We start from the raw sequence: 18,557 nt of genomic DNA, 5'->3' as shown, positions 1-18,557 counted from the left end.
CAGGGGATCGAAACCAGACATGAAAGAAAGCAAAGGTCTCACTGTAGCTGCCCTGGAATCCTCCCTTCGGAGAAAATAACACAGCCTGCCAGCGGCCAACAACCTCTCCTGGGAGTCTGGAGAGAAGAATATGCTCTGTACAACTTCTCATGAAACTAAGATGCCAAGATACAAAAGGAGCACTGACTGATTAAAGAGGCATCAGTTTTATTCGTGGTGACAGTTAGGCCTTATAAACCTCCCCCGTAATCCATTAAAAATACAAACACTATTGAGGGAGATTCTTTGAATAAGTAAGATTGCTGAAAATTACAATGAAAGTAAATATAGTTTACCTGAAAAATGACTTTATAATCTTTGAAAAGATCTGTATTTATAAGATCTTTTTTAAAACGAGATGGAAAAATTAAGACATCATAGCAATGTTGGTCCACAGCAAAGACTTTATCATCAACATGCAATATAGATGTGACTTGATTGTAGCCTTTTTTCTTCAAATTACTATAAACTTCTTCAGGGCTGTAAATATACAATATTAGGGTGTAATTAGAAGTATGATATATTAACAATGTATCCAAAAATAATACTTTTTTCTTGCAACAAAATATTACTGCATATGTTACATCTAATGGAACTCAGATTTTTTTTTTTTTTTGGAACTCATAATTTTAGCCAATAAGAAGCTAAAAGATAATTAGAAACAGAAAAGTCACCTGAATTATGTAATTACCTTTGCTAATTTGGTGATAAGATCTGGAATTAAATTATAACTCTAATGTGCCCCCGACCCTTAAAGTAATATTTCTAGCCAGGTGTGGTCGTGCCCGCCTGTAATCTCAGCACTCAGGAGGCTGAAACAGGAAGATCACTGAGCGTTGTAGGCAAACCTGGGCTACATACACCGTGAATTTAAGCCGAGTCTGAACTACATAGCAAGACTGCCTTAAAAAAAAAAAAAAAAAAAAGACAGTCTTTCTCACCACATCATTTTAAAAGATGGAGACTTGAAGTAAGGAATATAAATAAAAGACCTGAATAAACTCTCACCTTATCTTATAAGTGTTTATCCAAGCATAAAGCGGCAGGGTGGAGGCTCTCAGTTCCTGTTTCCTGAGCGATTCCGGCAGAATTTGATAAATGGAAAGAGCATCGTGTTTGATTCGACATCTTGCCAAAGCTGCAGCCAATTTTGTCTTAAAACTAGAGATAGAATATCCATTTTTGGTGAATTTTAATAAATTTGCCTGTAATTCCATTTTATATTTTGAAGTCATAAATAAAAAACTGTCATATTGAAAACAGAAAACCAAATAATCCTGATTCTTTTTTTCTATTTTTTGTTGTCCCTCGGCAGGCTAGTCAGGAAAATATTACAATTAATATGTTTATTCTTTATTCTACTACTAAGTACGGTGATCAGATCTGGAACTGTAAAGATTAAAGGAGAATGTTTACTCTTACGTAACTTCTAATTTGGAAGGAAATATATACACTAGCACATAATGACAACACATTATGAATGCTACAGCCACATCAATAAAAAGAAAGAGGAGAAGTTTGAGTTTGCTACTAAAGGAGGAGCAAGAAGTTTCCAGATCAAAAGTGGAGACATAGAGACACTATGAGTTTCCCGTACACAGCAAGAGATCACGGAGGGTGCAACACCCCAGATACAGAGGCGATAAACAGCGAAGCACATTTTCTAGGCAGGGTGTGGTGAGAGACAGATGGCTCAGATCAAAATAAATTTACACACACGCATCGGATGCTGGGATGCTTTCTGCAGGAAATAGAAGGTGACTGAAGAGTAGAGAAACACTGTTCAACTCACTGACCTAACAGCACTGCAAGTGAAACAAACTGTCCTATGCGTGGGTCCTATCCACTCTCTCTACTGTAGTGCATCACAGAAACACCTATCAATCTACAAATGATGCCCCCGAAAGTTACTCTCCGTGCTCTTCCTTAATGTAGTAACCTGCTGGTTTGACGTCTAAGCACCCTGTCCACTCTAAGAATAAGAAGGAAATAAGCAGAATAAAGATATGCCATGACCAGGAACTTAATGACCTAGGTCAGAGAGGCGAACCTTTACAGACGAGTGCCCAAACTGCCTCCAAAAACCATTTACTTGTTGCAAAGCTCCAATACGGCAGTTAAACCTGAATGCTGAGGTTTTAGTTTAGAAAAAAATTCATACATTAGCATTTTTGGTCTTAAGAGAGAAACAAATATGCATGCCATAGGTTTGCTAGAATCAAGCTGTATTACGTACCTGAAATCACTCCCCCTGCCAAAAAAAGAAATTCTCCTCTTCTGAAAAATGTCCCTCCCCTTCCCCCATTCATACCATTTTCTTAGAAGGTATCCCAAACTGATTGTCTCTGGCCACCTCCAATGGGCTGACGGTGCACTCTGGGAGTGTAATGTTTCAGATATAGAACAGAAAGATAAGCCAGTGCTTCTAGTTCTTAGTACTATAAAGTCTAAGTTGTCAGCAGCCAAGTTTCCTTCCCATCATTAGGAAGTTTTGCAGCAAAGATTGCAACTGACAAGAATTCTGATGCTACAATGAGGATCAGGTTCAAGTTAGCACAGCTCCACAGCTGCTGAAGAAATTCCCCCTTTTGCCTAATCCAGTTGCAAAGAAAGAATCCTGATATAGTACTTCCCCTTGATTATCTTTTTATTGTTTTATTTTTGTGTGTGGGCCAGGGAGCAAACTCAAGTCCTCGCACATGCTAGGCAAATGTTTGATCCCCGAGCGACACCCTCTCTGCCTGTTTGTTTCCTGCACCACTGAGGATGGAATTCAGGGCCTTTACACAGCTACATCCCTAGTGCTTGTTTCTATACATGTATGTATGTGTTGTACATGTATGCATTTATTGAGGCAGGGTCTCATTGAATTACTAAGTTGCCTGGGCTGTCCCTTAACTAGCAGTCCTCCTGCCTCAGCCTCCCAGAGTGCTAGGATAATAGGTATGCACCACTATACCCAACTCCCTTCAATTATTTTTTTTTGTTTCTTTTATTTTTATTTAAAGAAAGACAAAACAAAATAGAAAACAGGCAGAAATAGTACATACTTTCTTTTTTTTTTTTTAGAAATAGTACATACTTTCAAAGAAAAGAAACAGTGTTAAGTCACTAGCTGATGTATACATATTGTCCCCCTATAAATAGTTGTTCAAGGCACACAAGTGGAGCATATAAATAGGATTTCAACCAGGAAGACTACAAATAGTTCTGTTCAACTATCCAACAAAAACTAAGTAATATGGCTATCAATCCTATACACTTAAGACATGTACGCATTTATCCATATCTTCATTTATGTTGAGACCTAACAGAGCATATTAGATTAAAATCCTTCTGAACAAAGATTAATAATATTGCTGGATTTCACATCATAACACTCCAGAATCAGGATTGGGTACTGCAGTGCCACTTTCTTTCAAAGTTTTTGTTCATTTCATCATGTGTCATCAGATCAGTGCTCATAAACTGTTTATAGGTTTTACGTAAGCTTGAGTCTTAACATATATTTCTATCCTTTCTATGTTAGAGGGAAAAACATAACAAAGCAGGAAAGAACTAAACTTTTCTTCTAGACATATCAAACTAAAAAGACAGATAAATCTACTGTATGAGGAGTTCTATCCTGGTCACTGTGCTGTTTCTTGTTATCATCAACAGAATTGGCTATATCATCAGATAAAGTATAATTGAGCATATCAGTACATAACAGAATTAACAGAAATACAACTTTATAGATAGTGTAGAGCTACAAAAACAGGTAGTAATCAAATCAGAATGGATATCACAGTGATCATTGTCATTTTCAGTATAGTTGTCTGTACTCCTCAACTTGTTGCCATCAACCTTACAGGTTTTGAATAAAATCTGTCAATAATAAGCAGCAATCAAACAAGTCAGATTTAACTAAGATCAGTCATGATATAACAGTATAAGTCATACATGGATCCTGATTGAGTTAATAGGGAATTAAAGATGTCCCCTATGCTATGGACAGCCGTCCGTGCCCTCAGATCCAATGCTTGTACACAAACTAGGACAGAACGAGTTCCAACCAAGCAGAGTGGGGCGAGTAATAGGGGTTTTAATTCCTGATACACTATTAGCTATATCTTCTGCTGTTTTTTTTTTTTTTGAGGACTATTCCTCTCTTTTACTCCCCCAGAATGAACTGTGTATTTTTGGGTCTCCCCAACACTCAAGGTTTTGTATTAGGAGGCAACCTGCTATTTACTTGTTTCTGAACTTTCTTACTCTTGGGCTGGATTTCTACTTATATTTCTTCATTTATTAAAGCCTGTCTGTCCAACCTATCCATATATACTGGTCTAGTTACCCCTATTACTCTATGGTTCCCTATCACATCGAGTTCCACTTTCTCATGTTTGATTTTGGTCCATATAACCTTCTTCAGGCTAATTATATTTCCTATAAAGAGTCTCTCTGTGGACCCTATTTCTTTATCCACTCTGCCTGCTATCCTCTATTTTAGCCCTGAAGTGAGGGTATCTAGGCCATCTATATTAGAAATTATATCCAACCTTTTCTGCCTCATTTCTATTGAGCTCTTTTTCTGTCATTAGTTGTCAGTTTGTCTTCTTCATTTTGCTTTCTGCTCCATTCATTGTGGCCTCTCTGTTACTGTTTTTGGAATCTTGTTATTTTTCTCTTTTAGAATGTCCTGCAGTATTCTCTGTAGAGTTGAATTGGTGGTTGCAAATTCCCCTAGTTCCTCTTTATCGTGGAAGCACCTTGTTTCTCTATTAATTTCTAGGGAGAGTTGTGCAGGATGTATTAATCTTGGCTGGAGGCTATCTTTCAAAGCTTGAATTACACTCTTTGTGATTTGATGGTTTGTGCCAAGAAGTCTGCTGTAATTCTGATGGGTGTTCCCTTATAAGTGATCTGTTTCTTATCTTTGATGGCTTTTAATATTCAGTTCTTATATTGGATTTCTGGAATTTTGATTATTATATGCCTGGGTGTAGCTCTGTTAGGGTTGTAGGTGGCTGGGGTCCTGTATGCCTCATACATCAGAGTATCTGTACCTTTTCCAAAATTAGGAAAATTCTCCAGGATTATTTATGTGAATAGCCTTTGTAGTTAATTTGTTTGTGTCCCTACTTCTTCCTTTACATTCTTAATTCTTATCATCTTCTAGCCTTTGTATTATTGCTGTTTGTTTCCTTGTTATTTTTAAGAAGTTTTTCATTTCATGCTCCCACATTACAAATCTGTCCTCCAGTTCAGTTAAGCTATCCTTAGTTTCTTTCAAGCTGTTATGCCAGCTTTCAATAGAGTTTTTAGTTTCCTGGTAATCTCTTTGAACCTGCTTCATGTATTCTATGTTTTCTCTATTTTCTCCATCAAATAATTCTCCCCTTTTTTTCTGTTCTTCCATTCCACCATCTGTTTTTTTCTTGGGCAGTGCTTAGCATTTCTCTAACTATTCTACTTGTATCTTGCTTTACTTTGTTAAATACTTCACTTTTGAACTCATCTATGTCTCCAGAGATATCGCTTTATGTCTATTGGTGCCATGTCTGTTTTCTGTCCTCATTCTCCTTTGCATTTACCTTTCCTGGATCAGTGTTCTCAGGATTGGGGACTGAGGACCCTTTCTTGTTGCCTCCTCTTTGCATATTTTTGGTTCCTTCCATACAGGCATTTATAGGAGGCCCAGTTTCTTTCTTTGTGGTTTACAGTTTGTTTGAATTGCGCCAGCTAGGTGTTCCCCCCACTGCAGTGTACTAGGGAGACACAGACCTGGGAAACCTATGCTGGGCCTGCCCCTCCAGGTCAACCTACTGAAGACTTCACTGCTGGGTTGCACCACCAGGCACAGGGACCTGGTTTGGGCTAGCCTACTGGGTCTTAGTCTGCAGCGTCACCCAGGTCAGGTGCTCCCCACCAATCCTGCTTGAGAGGGGAATATGCGACTGAAGTCACTGCTGCATCCTGTTCTGACTAGTCTGCCCGGTCCCAGAATGTCCTCTGTTGGAGTCTCCTTATTTATGGAGGGGTCCCTGTTCCTCTCACTCACCACAGGTTGATGTAGGGCTCCTCATCAGTTCCGCTCTCAATTTGGTTTGCCGATTCCTGCTCTCAGAGCTTTTGCATCTCTATCTCTGCTGTGTGGATTCAGATGCAGCAGCAGCAGCAGGAAATTCAAATCGCAGTTTCCAGAGGCACAGGTTCCAGCTTCAGTGCTGAGATTTTATCTGTTCCGGTCATAGCACCGGGATTGCATTTCCAGTTGGTTTCTTTCAGCTTAGTTTGTTCCTGGTTCGGTAGGGAATATCACCCCTTGCTTAGGACTCCCCACATTGCACCATTCCTGGATTCTAAGCTGGCTATCTCAGAGAGCCTCTGTAGCTGCTGTTATCTATCCACCATGTTTTCTGCAAGTCTTTTTCAATTTTTTTTTCTTTTCTTTTTTTTTTTTTATCGGTACCAGGGATTGAACTCATGACCACACACTTGCAAGGCAGACACTTATGCCGCCGAGCTAAATCCCCAGCCCCTCAATTATTTTTTAATGAAATAAACTTGACTCCCTTTTGGCTTTAGAACTGTTAGGAATTTTTATCTAAGCGTACCATTATTAAAACCTAACACATCAGAAATGTTTCTCTTTGAGCATAAATCGAGTATTAATGTCAAAGGAAATTCTCTGCTTGAAAAATGTAAAATCAGACACTTCACAGACATGTTTCAGACCCTTCATTAGATAAGTGAAATTGCGGCAGAGCTTCCCAAGAGGGGCTAGAGAGAATGTCCAAGAGATTTAAATCAAAGCAAAGCAAAACAAAAAACCTTCAGCAAGTTTTTAGGTGGTATTTGGGCTAAGAAACTCTGGGTCACTAGGGGCAATGTGAGAAGTGAAAAGATAAGAAAAACAAAATATCTAACAGATGTGATTTATTTGCACAGTTGGTCTAACATTCATAAATCATTCAATGCAAATTACCTTATCACCTAATAGAAGAAGGAAGCAAATAACAACTGAGCATTTCCGCTTTCTAAACTGCTGATCTGTTTTTTTTTTTTTTTTTTTTAAACTTGGCTCGATTGCCATTTTCCGCTTCCCACACCGCAGCATGGAAAGTACCTCTAGGCACAAAGCCAAGAGATTCTAGAGCTCAACACATTCACATTTGCTTTTGTCCTTTCAGGATCAAATTTCTATGCAGTTTCTTAACTAACATCTAAAACCTGTAACTTGTGTTTTATCCAGTTTTCTAACTGCTTAAAGTAAGAGAACAAGTCTGACTCAGCGTGCACAATCCTGACCAAATAATTACACATTTAAAATACCACTCCTCGGGGAGCAAGTGACGGGCAGTGTAACCGGTGAGCACGCTATCGCTGCAGTACGACTGGCAGAGACAGAGCAGTTGGACGGCGGTGTGGCAAGGCAAAGAAGTGGACAGGTCAGCAAGTGTCTTGCACTGCACTTACAGAACTCAATGCAGGAGCTACAGTCAGGTGCGGTGAGGGAAGGAGAGGGACAAACGTGCCATCTGTGAGCACAGTGGAGCCTTAACTGTAACCATAGAAGGCTTCGGGCTGAAAAGCTTTGGGATGGTCTGGAAGGATGGACTCCCGGGGTCCTCCACACCACCCCGCCCTGGCTGCCTCTCTATTTATTCTTTGCCCATAAAAGTTCAACAAATTATTTGGCAGAAGGACACGCCCTGGCTGGTGGGAAAGCAAAGGGACTGGAAAGGAGGAGACGGTGGTCTTTTTCTTAACCCAGCCACATGTTTAATAGGCAGCTGAGCTGATACAAGGAATGAGTTCCTAAAGATCTTGCGTATGTCAAAAATGATAACAGTGCCATCTTGACTTGATCACTAGAGCCATGAATAAATGAAGCAAAAGATTCAAGGTAGGGGAGAAGTGTGATAAAAGGAGAGAATCCCTGGGAAAGACAAAAATAATCATGAGGAGGAAATCATTTGATTCTTCTTAACTACTTCTTCCATAGCTCTTAAACTTAGACTTTATGCCCTGGGGAGACACATACTAAGGGAATCTGGTACATGGTAAGGTTCCAATGCTCTGTCCCCTGGGAACAACGGTGCCCACCCTCCGGCACTGGAGGATCCTCAGGGGCGCACCCACCCCTCCTTGTCCTCAGTGCCTATGGGGTCTGAACCAAGGGGATGCCCTGGCCCACATGGAGCCAGTCAAATTGCTCTTGCCAGAATGTAGAAGGTAAGAAGTCAGTCTAAGGAAGGAAACTAGCACACAGCTGTAAGCTATCAGCTCAGGTATTATGTGCAGATGGGTATGGAGAGGTCTCATGTGGGCTAGAGAAACAGAGAAGGTAGATGTGCAGAGAGAAAAAAGAACGAGGCAGACAGTAAGAGAAAAGCAGAGATTAAAAGGATAGAAAGAAAATAAAGTCTCAACATCTCTCTAGTTCCCTTTTTTGTTCTTTTCCCGAGTCCTTAAGTTATGTTAGGTATTCCAGTATCTTTATAAGAATATTTTCCATTTTGGCTCAAGCTAACTAAAGATGGCCTCTGTTACTTGAAAGCTGATACTCTTGATACTGTGGCTTTATCTTTGTTCTACTGATTTCTGAAATTCAATTGCTAACCACATTCCATTAGTTTTCATACCATATTATAAACTGAGTTTCATAGTGAATTAAGTGTCGTGTGATTGATTAGTTTAGGAGTAAAGTTTACATTATATTAACCTCTATAGAGTTAGTAACATTGCACTGACAACAATATAACCAGATCTGTGTTAAGACAAGGAGCATGGTGTTTATTAACGGTAAAGGGAAAGCTCTAGAAGTCCTTAAATGGTAGCATCTCCTGCTCCTCACTCGTCCTAAACCAGGTGCTCTCTGCTTGTCCTTTTCCGACTTTCTCACTTGGTTAGAGCCCTGCGGATTTCCTGGCAAGTCAGCCTAACCTCAGTTCTCATCAGCCCGTCTGAGACTGTTAAATCCTAAGTGCTGGCCACATAAAACAGAACTCGAGAGACGCACAGGAAGACTGGAACCCACAGCGTGTCCCACAGCAGACTACTCCATCAGGTTTTCTGCATCCATCCTGTATGGCCATCTTGGGAAACAGGTTGTCCAATATGGACACAAGCAGTGAGATGGTTCCCCCAAATCCAAACAGTATGCAGGGGCTGGATGCCTACTTATCTAACACAGAAAGTACACACATCAGGTTGCTTCTGTTCTTCTCCATCCCACAGTGGTTATGATGGACAAGAGCTATGACTATGTCACATCCTGAATCCACAGAGTCCCTCAGCCCAGCCTCGAGTTTACAGGTAGGAAGAGTGGTGGCATATAAATGTTTAAAGTGTGGACTTGGGAGCAGATGCCTGAGCTTCATTTCTGGCTACTTCCTCTTTCTAGCTCCACGGCTTTAGGTAGGTCCTTTAACCTGCCTGCTGTTCAGTTTTCCCAGTGCAAAATACTGTCACAGTTTGGTAACTGTCACTACCTCAATGAGTTGTTATAGGAAGAGCTTCTCAGGAGAGTGATTTGAGACACACTAAGTGTTTAATAAAGCTGTTAGGATTACTCTACCACATGCATCCTCTAGTCTCAGCTTTCAACAATGTAAATGAAATAGCTTGAATTTCCCATAAAAATATAAAACCAGACATCCTATTGATAACTATGTCAGTCAACTCAGTAAATAAAAACTTTCTTATAACCTTTCCCTGTTGCCCTGTGTGGGTTCTATTAGCGTTCAACAACATAATAACAGAAGCCATAACCAACAATGTGTTTGTCTGTTTGTGTTGCTATAATAGGCTTTCAGAGACTAAGTGATTTATAAGCAAGAGAAACTTATTTTCTCACATTCAGGAAGCCCAAAATCAAGCCACTGCCATCTTGCTGAGTCATGGCATGGTGGGAGGCAGAAAGGCAAGCACTCAAGAGAGCCACACCTCCCCTCCATATTTTTAGTGCTGGGGATTGAACACAGGGCCTCAAGCTTGCAAGGCAGGGACTCTACCACCACACCACACCCCAGTTCCCGAAAGGCCTTTTAATGATGGTGTGGATCATTTACAAGGTGAAGCCCTCATGACCTAAACACCTCCCATTAGACACTGATCCCAGTACCATCACGATGACCATCAAGTTTCCAGCACATAAATTCTGGGCACACGTTTGAACCACAGCAAATGATAACATTCATGATTTACTGACCATTTTCACTTAGGATTTATTGTTTAGGGGTCTGGTTCTAATCTGAATGTTTTACATGCATTAATTTAATTAGTTCTCCTAGCTAGCCTTTAAGGAAGGTACTTCTTATCCTATCAGCAAGCTTCTGTTGATATAGGAGAAATTTAAAACATGTCATTTTATTTTAAACTAAATAGAACTTTCTTTTTCAATTTGGCAAAATAGTGAGTTCTTACCTGCTGTTGGGGTTTTCTCACTTGATATGTTAAATTTTTTTAAATTGCAAATGAAGCTTAAGAAACAAATGATAGCTTTTTGTAATGAGGTCTAATTTATGTGTATGTTAAAAATTATGAGGGATTTTAATGATTCCCCACATGCTTGCACATTGCGTCTTGAAATCCAAGATTTCAAAGTAATTTGATTTTATTTTGGGGGGTTTTGGCAGGGTGGGGTTAACACAGGGTCTCACTATGTAGCCCAGGCTGGTTTTGAACTCACTATATAGCCCAGGCTGGCCTTGAACTCTCGGAGAACATGTCTCAGCCTCCTAAGTGCTAGGATTACAGGTATGAGCTACCACACCGAGCCATCAATCTGATTTTGAACAGAATATTGTATCTGTTCAAGACTATAAAAGAACTCAAGAAACTTATAAACTTTTGTATTTTCCTCCATAAATTTTTAACACTTACTTACACATTGTATTGTATTCAATAATGCCAGTGACAACACTGGTATTGCTTTAATATAAAAACTCCTTTTATTTGTATAATTACCTATTAAGAAGGTCCTCTACTTCTTGAACTTCTGATATGGACTCTTCATTATCAGGAAGGACACGAGTTTGAAATTTTCTATCTTGGAAATCATACAGCATCACAATAATAAGACTATTCAAATGATGTGGCTACCAAAGGGAAACACACATAAAGAGAAGTATACAAACAATATCTAACAATAATATTTTATTTTGCATTAGTTTTCATACCTACCAGGAATATGACAAGTTTTACACGGTCTGGTTAATTTGAAATAGGAAAGGCCTTCAAAATATGGTGGAGAACCCAATTTTTTTTTAAAAAAGCCTTTCAGAAAAGAAAAATCTTGATATGGTCATCAAAATGAAAGGACAAAGATCAGAATGAGAAGTAGGAAACAGTTTATATTTTGACGAACTCTCAAGATTAAGCAAATGAGCTACTATTTAAATCTGAAAGCTATTTAACTTTTTCTTTAAAAAATAATCATGAGACAAGCTAATTCTAAAAGTTGTCTACTTACTATTGTAGTGCTTGGGAATAGATAGCTGTCTATTAATATAGTTTCCAAAATATCTTGATCTGCAAGACAAGGGGAATGCCTGTTATTAAAAATACCAAAGGTGAAAATGAAAACTTTGTAATCAAAGTACACTTTAAATAATGTCATTATGGCCAGGTGTGGTGGTGCAGGCCTGTTATCCCAGCCCTCCGGAAACTTGAGGCAGGAGGATCATTGCAAATTCAAGACTAAGCCTGGACTACAAAGTGAGTTCAAGGCCAACCTGAACTACATAGTGAAACCATGTCTCAAAAAGACCAAAAAAAAGTCAATAACTTTGTTTTCATATTTAAAATATACCTCCATTCTTGATCTTAATAAGGTCAAATTAAAATAGCATGATGAAATATTAATAATTTTTATGAACCCTGGGCCATGTGATTCCACATAGAATCCTAGTCAAATAATATGAATAATCAAAGAATAAAAGAACTTTGATCTTAACTTGTGATCTTTCAAAAACTTTAAAGAAGACCTACTTAATAAGGTAACATTCTTCTCTTATCCACATTAAGGGCTGCTGGATTGAACTGCTAAGATTTTATTTAGGAATTTTATTCTATGTTTATGAGCGATACTGGGCTACAATTTTCTTTTCTCGCAGCATCCTCGTCAACGTTGACAGCAGAGCTGAGCTGGCCCTACACAATGAGCAGGCAGTGCTCCCTCTTCCTCAATCCTCTCCAACAGTTTGTGTTACAATGACATTTTTTCTAGCTTGAATACTTGGTAGAACTCACTAGAGAAGACACTGAGATGACATTTAATCTATGATTCAAATGACAAGTTGCCACATAAAGATCGAGTAGGAACCGCAGTCCAGCGAGAGAGAATAAATGGCTAACAGAAGTACTAGATGAAAACAAGTGGACCTATTTGAAAACCTCCACAGGGTTCTTATGATCTCTTTTGACACCAGCTCTTAACTAGATGAGCATCACAGAGCAGATGTTTTAATCAGTTAAACAGAAAGCAAGGCCTGTCTTACATTCATTCAATGTTCAAAGAAAACATATTACATGCAATGTGCACACTGAATTTTAATCTTTATTTGAAAGATGGGAAAACTAGAAAGAACATTAATTTGGAAACACAGACTTCAATTTTCACAGGAAATCTTTTATGAATCACTGTCAATATTTATATGAGGTAACATTCCCATTTCATTCATAGTGGAATGAACTCCAGAGTTTCACACCCTTCACACTTGCAAACCAATTCCACTGAACTTCATTGTCTCCCAGCATAAATCCCAGATGACGCAGAGGGCTTCTAACACAGCAGACTGCAAGGGTAGTAAAGCTGTGAGCACCAGGGTGCTGGGTGCCCACAGAACAGCAGAAGCAGAATCGAGGACCAGAAAGCACAACATGATCTTTGCCAACACTATAGTTGCTTTGTAGGGCTCTTGTCCAAACTAGTATCTTAGATACTGTCAAGAATGCATTATCTTTATATTTGCAATTTACATAACATTCTCACAGAGCAATATCAATGTTAATAATAACTATAAATGGCACATTTTACATTGCACATATTGTTGTAAAGGTTTTTTATATATTTATTTAATCTCTAAAACAGTCAAATGAGTTGGGTCCTATCACTGATCCCATTTTGTAGGTCATAATGCACAGAATAGTTAAATAACATGTCCACGGTTACACAGTGTCAGATCAGGAACCCCATCCCAGTCTCCTGGGCAAAATTAATAAAACTAGTCACTAACACTTTCGAAAGAATATTTGATAGAAGGATATAGCAGATGCTGGGCATGGTGATACACACCTGGAATCCCAGCACTTGGGAGGCTGGGCAAGAGGATCACTGTGAGCTCCAGGCCAGCCTGAACTACATAGTGCAAACCTGTCTCAAAAAAATAACTAAGTAAATAAAAAGGATATAATAGGGAAAAGAAGTTGCCATCAATCATTATGTAGTAAAATAAAATAGATCATAAAAATAAAAAAGCTAGAATTATAGATGGAAGCTGCTACTCTGCCTCCTTTCATCCAGATGATTCCTTTTTTAGCCACACTGCTGGCTTCTCTGGGTGTTAATACTCTGTTGAGCTTCTTCCAATATTTTTCATCTACAAAATGAGAATCTTCCACCTCAGAGAACTGGCATTCAAATAGAATAAAGGACTCTGTGACTTATAAAGAGTTACACAAATGTAAGGGACTATAACCATCAATCAAGTGAACTGTTTTAACCTCTTAGGTGACAGTGCACAAGAAATTCTTGATCAGTATCATTTCCCTAATGAATCATTATGTGGTCAATAATCAACTCAGCAGTCAGGAGTGAGTTGGAGGGGGTGGCCAAACTGCATATTCTAAGGAAAGCTTTTGCCGTTGATCACCTCCTAGGAGAAAAGGCCAAGCCTTTGAAATGTCTCACCTGATAAGATGTCTTTGTTTACCAGCTTGACTGACTTGGGCAAAAGTTAGATTGAGTAACCAAAAGTAGCCACATGGGCTCTCTGCCTATGAGACTGGGGTCAAGAAAAACCCTAGAGAGCAGGGTGAGATTCCTTGGCTGTAAAACTTCCTGCTATCACACATTTTTAGCAGGACAATGGAGCACACTGTCTATAAGGCTCCATGAGTACCAATGTCTTGCAAGGTTCTGTGAGTCCTTTCATGGAATTGTTGAACCTGGCTGGGGATGATCTTGAGATCTTTTGACTAATTCCCAAAAGCTAGAACCAAATAACCAGTTAAGTACTAATTTACTGACAAGTTATACAATTCCAAAATGACCAAGTTAATGAGAGTTCTCGGGTGGAAAGTTTGCCAACTACCATACACATCTAGGGAAGCTAGAGACAGAATTAAGTCCAGAAAAAGATCGGCAACTTCATTTTCCTTTGATTTTATTTGTTCAATGATATCTCAAGAAATCATTTTTGCCAGTTGTTCTTTTTTAAAAAAAATATTTAGCATTCCTTGAAAGATACAGAGATTCTTTGAAAAATAGACCAGCCGGTGGTATCTACTAATCTGACAAAAGTCAAATTTAACAGGACTAAGTGTTCCTTTATTAGTAATCTTGTTTAGCAGAAAATTGATTTTGGAATTATTTTGTAAGGCAGGACTAGTGGCAATCTTCATTTCAAAAAACATTATTCTGAGCCTTTTAAATCTTTAAAAGGTTAATCAGATATACGTAAACCCTGCTTGAAAGAGCTTATGCACAAAGAAGGACATCAATAAAGAAACTAAAACTGAAAAGTATTAAACAGAACCAAAGGTCATACTCAACTTTCATATAGTTAAGAAATTTTATTTTTTCCCTGTCCTCTTACTTTCTTAAAAAAAATATGTGTGCTCTAACTTCCTATTCACAAAATAACACACAAAAGATACCATTACCTAAGCACGCTTTAATTTATACAATAACTTTCACCACTCAATAAGGCTTTAGGGATAAAAGGTGGAATTTTCTAAACCGTGACTCCATAACGTAAAATGTATAATCCAAATGTGGATTTACAAAATCTTGCAAGTGAAAGGATTGCCAGAACATTGATGTGACAGAAGACAAAAATGAAACACACAAAAGCCTCCAATATCTTAAAAGTAAAAGATCAGGCTCTTAATTATGTTGGAAAACGCACTGCACTTGGATTCTGATTATTTTTATTTTTATTTTGCAGTGCTACAGTGACAGGGCCCAAGGCCTGGCAAGTGCTAACCATGCGCTCTGTCAGATGCCAGAAGCTCCCCTTCTGATTTTACTCTCCCTGGATATTAGAAGTTACTGAGGTGATAACTTAAAGCCAGACAGCATTAGTGTAAGGTATTCTAAACAAGTAAACACAATAAGTTGAATAATATTATTATATTATTAAAAAAGAATGTTGCAAGGAAAGGAAGATTTGTGAAGAATTTTGATCATTATTTATCTGAATAGGATTTTCTGAATCATTAAGATCAAATAGTCACAAGATTCTTTCATAAAACAGAAAACAGGATTGAAAGGAAGTAAAAGATAATCTACTCAAAATAACTCTGTAATACAGCCATCTAGTTAATTTTATATTAATTCAGGCCTTTATCATAGTTTTCTTTCTTCGTCTCTTCTTCTCTCTTTTCCTCTCTCCCATTTTTCCCTCCTCCTTTTCTTACTCCCCCCAACTCCCGCCAAGTACTGGGACTTGAACTCAGGTCCTTGTGAATCCTAGGTAAGAATTCTGGCACCAGCCACATCTCAGCCTTTTAAAAAGATTTTGAGATGAGGTTTCACCAAGTTGCCTGTGTTGGCCTTGAATTCACAATCCTCTTGCCTCAGCCATTACGGAGCTGGGATTATTGGTATCTGTCACTACACTGGCCTTATTATTGATTTCTAAAGATAAAATTCAATATTCTGTTAAGGACACTGCGTATTATAGAATCCCAGTATTAACATTAAATACTGGCTAACCGACAGCTGCCTGGGCTGCATTTCACCATTGCAATGTGACTCGTAAAGAGCACCACTTTGATTTGTGGGAAGGAGAGAACAAGAAATGAAACAGAATCTGAAAGATAAAAACTGGAGGAGGAAAATTGGTAAGACAGACTTATCTGTCTTAGCTGCAAAAAATCAACAGAAGGAAACAGAGATGACCAAAGGAAACATCAAATTTTCTCTATGAAGACAAATTCCAGACTGCAGAGTTGAGCTGCATCATCTCTGCAGACTCCTAGCCAAGTGTGGTTGCTGTAATCCCAGCACTCAGGAGGAGGCTGAGGCAAGAAGATCGCTGAGAGTTCAAGCCCAGTTTGAGGCTACATAGTGAGTTCAAGGCCAACCTGAGCTACACAGTGAAACCCTGTCTCAAAAACCAAACAAAAAAACAGTCTAAAGTTCACAGTTAGAACTTCTGTGAAGACCAAGTTCTCCAGGCTCTGTGACAGCTCCTTTCATACTAACCATAACTGGTGGTTTCTTGAAGTCAGCTCACTTTAGCTGACAGGTTAACCATAGCTGAGGTTACTGAAGACACTGAGTCTGATATTCTGAAGACAAATAAATAGAAGGGGAAATTCCCCTCATGTTTGGCCCCTGAAATTAAGGCTGTTGGTTAAGAATGGGATGATGGGGCTGGGGATTTAGCTCTGCAACATAGGCGCTTGCCTGGCAAGTGTGAGATCTCGAGTTTGATGCCCAGTAAGTTGGTATCATTTTTTAAAATATTGCATTCTCTCTTTTTATTTTGTCTCTGTTCTTGTCACTTTCCCCTAGTAGTTTTCTATTTGTTAAAAATTCATAAACCAAAATAACATGATGTGAAATTAGGGAATGGAAAGAAATACTCGAGGTGAGAGAAACACCTGTAATCTCACCGCTCCAGGAGGCTCAGACAGGAGCCTGAGCCCAGCCTGCACCACTTAGTGACTTGGTGAGAAGATCCTGTCTCAATAAGTTGGGGGAGAGGGGGTTGCTAAAGACAGTGTGATCCATGGCCTTAAGTTCACTCTCCAATCACACCTATACACACACACTCACACACTAAAATGATGCTTGGATATTTCCATTGGCTCCTGTTCTCTCTGCTTATTAATTGCGTCTTGTTCATTTCGATCACTGCAGCATCAATATCTAAGCACAAAACACTTCTAGGCACGGGGGTGGGGGTGGGGGACACAAGGTAAAAACTGCTAGTTTCACTGAACGCCCCGCATTACCCAGCGCTATGCACTCCGGGAGAGACACAAGGCCTTCGTGGTGTGAGGGTGGCAGGGTGGGGGCTGCACCCCAGACTCCCGGGTACTGTTCTTTTAGCGCCTCTGGTTGATCTTCAAGGAGGGAACTACTCACATTTCAGGGTGCTGAAAGCCAGCTCGTAGGACAATCGCCTAAACGTTTCATCCTCTGACTGCAACGAGAACCGCAGGGGTTCATTCCCGTACTTGATTATGGCTTTCTCTGGCGACTTTTCCTTTCGAATACCCTGAAAAATGTTCGCTGCCATCACGTACACGGGGTCCGGGTAGCCAGCTTTTTCCGGCGCAACAGCTAAACTTTTTTCTCTGTGCGCCGCGTCGTCTGACAACTGCAGGAGCGCGACCTGGGAGATCTCCTCGTTACTTCTGTCGTTAGACAGCTCCAGCTCACTGATGGAGTTCACCATGTCTGCCCCTGACCGTACCAGCTCAAAAAGCCCCCGTTACACCTCCGATGTTCCAGGAAACGGTTTTCCTCGTATCTTATGCATCTTCTCTGTGAAAAGAAAAAGTGTCGTTGGTGGATCACTATTGCGGCCGCACCTCCCTCGGCGGCCGTGGAGACCAACAGGGGGCATTTCCTGGTCTACGTCTGCTGCCCACAATGAGACCCCTGAGGGAAATTTCTGGAGGCGCAGGCCGGCTGGGGACCCCCCCCCCATACACACAGAGTGACTTTGGAGACCCGCTCCCCAGGGATCCCGCTCGCAGGGATCCGATCCCGTCGCCGTCTCAGGCCCCCGCGGTCCCGCCCGCCCTTACCCCCAGGGCGGATGTTTCCCGGGGTTCTGTGGGCGCAGACGCGGCGGCCGCTGCACTCGGGGTACCGCCGCTGGAGTCAGTCACAGGTCCTCAGGAGCCCGTGCTGTGGCGACAGAGAAGCCGGTTTAGTTCAAATGCAGCTTTTTCCGGGAGACACGCGCCTCGGGCCTCTTCCGCTCCGGTTCCCCAGAGCGGGGCGCTCTGGGGGGCCTGCCTGCCCCTCCGCCTTCGCGCCTGCCGCCGTCGCCAGCCGTGGGCGGGGCCAACACCGCGTCTCCAGGGCAACCGGACGCCGGGCGGGCAGCACGCCGGAAGTTCCCGCTCTGCACTAGTCCTTGCGTGAAGCCCAGACCCTTGCATCGATCGTTGTTGGAAGCCGTGGCCACTAATGCTACATCTTGTTTACAAACGATTTTTTTAGAGCTGTCTGGTAAAGTTCAGTGGTTTTCAACTATCAAGCACGTTGAAGAGCTTGTTTAAAAATGCAAATCCCTTCCATTTTCAAAGCTTTTACAAATGGGAAAGGGACCAAGAGTTGGAAG

At 40.3% G+C, this 18,557-nt stretch overlaps 1 protein-coding gene across 1 annotated transcript in view; it reads right to left on the bottom strand.

Annotated features, from left to right (window-relative positions):
- Nucleotides 1–18,262, bottom strand: part of Nsun7 (NOP2/Sun RNA methyltransferase family member 7) — a 44,988-nt gene extending 26,726 nt beyond the window's left edge. The window contains exons 1-6 of the mRNA XM_003471547.5: nt 18,016–18,262; nt 17,348–17,749; nt 11,501–11,559; nt 10,996–11,126; nt 1,048–1,200; nt 336–519 (exon numbers count right to left, since the gene is read on the bottom strand). Of these exons, the coding sequence (XP_003471595.2) occupies nt 336–519; nt 1,048–1,200; nt 10,996–11,126; nt 11,501–11,559; nt 17,348–17,660 (840 nt within the window). The 5' untranslated portion in view covers nt 17,661–17,749; nt 18,016–18,262. The remainder of the gene's footprint in view (nt 1–335; nt 520–1,047; nt 1,201–10,995; nt 11,127–11,500; nt 11,560–17,347; nt 17,750–18,015) is intronic.
- Nucleotides 18,263–18,557: the final 295 nt, after the last annotated feature.

This window comes from Cavia porcellus, unplaced genomic scaffold (genome assembly GCF_034190915.1).
Source record: "Cavia porcellus strain 051 isolate PalLab524CR breed Dunkin Hartley unplaced genomic scaffold, mCavPor4.1 scaffold_30, whole genome shotgun sequence".
Classification (NCBI taxonomy): domain Eukaryota; kingdom Metazoa; phylum Chordata; class Mammalia; order Rodentia; family Caviidae; genus Cavia; species Cavia porcellus.
This window is presented reverse-complemented; position numbering and strand designations above follow the sequence as displayed.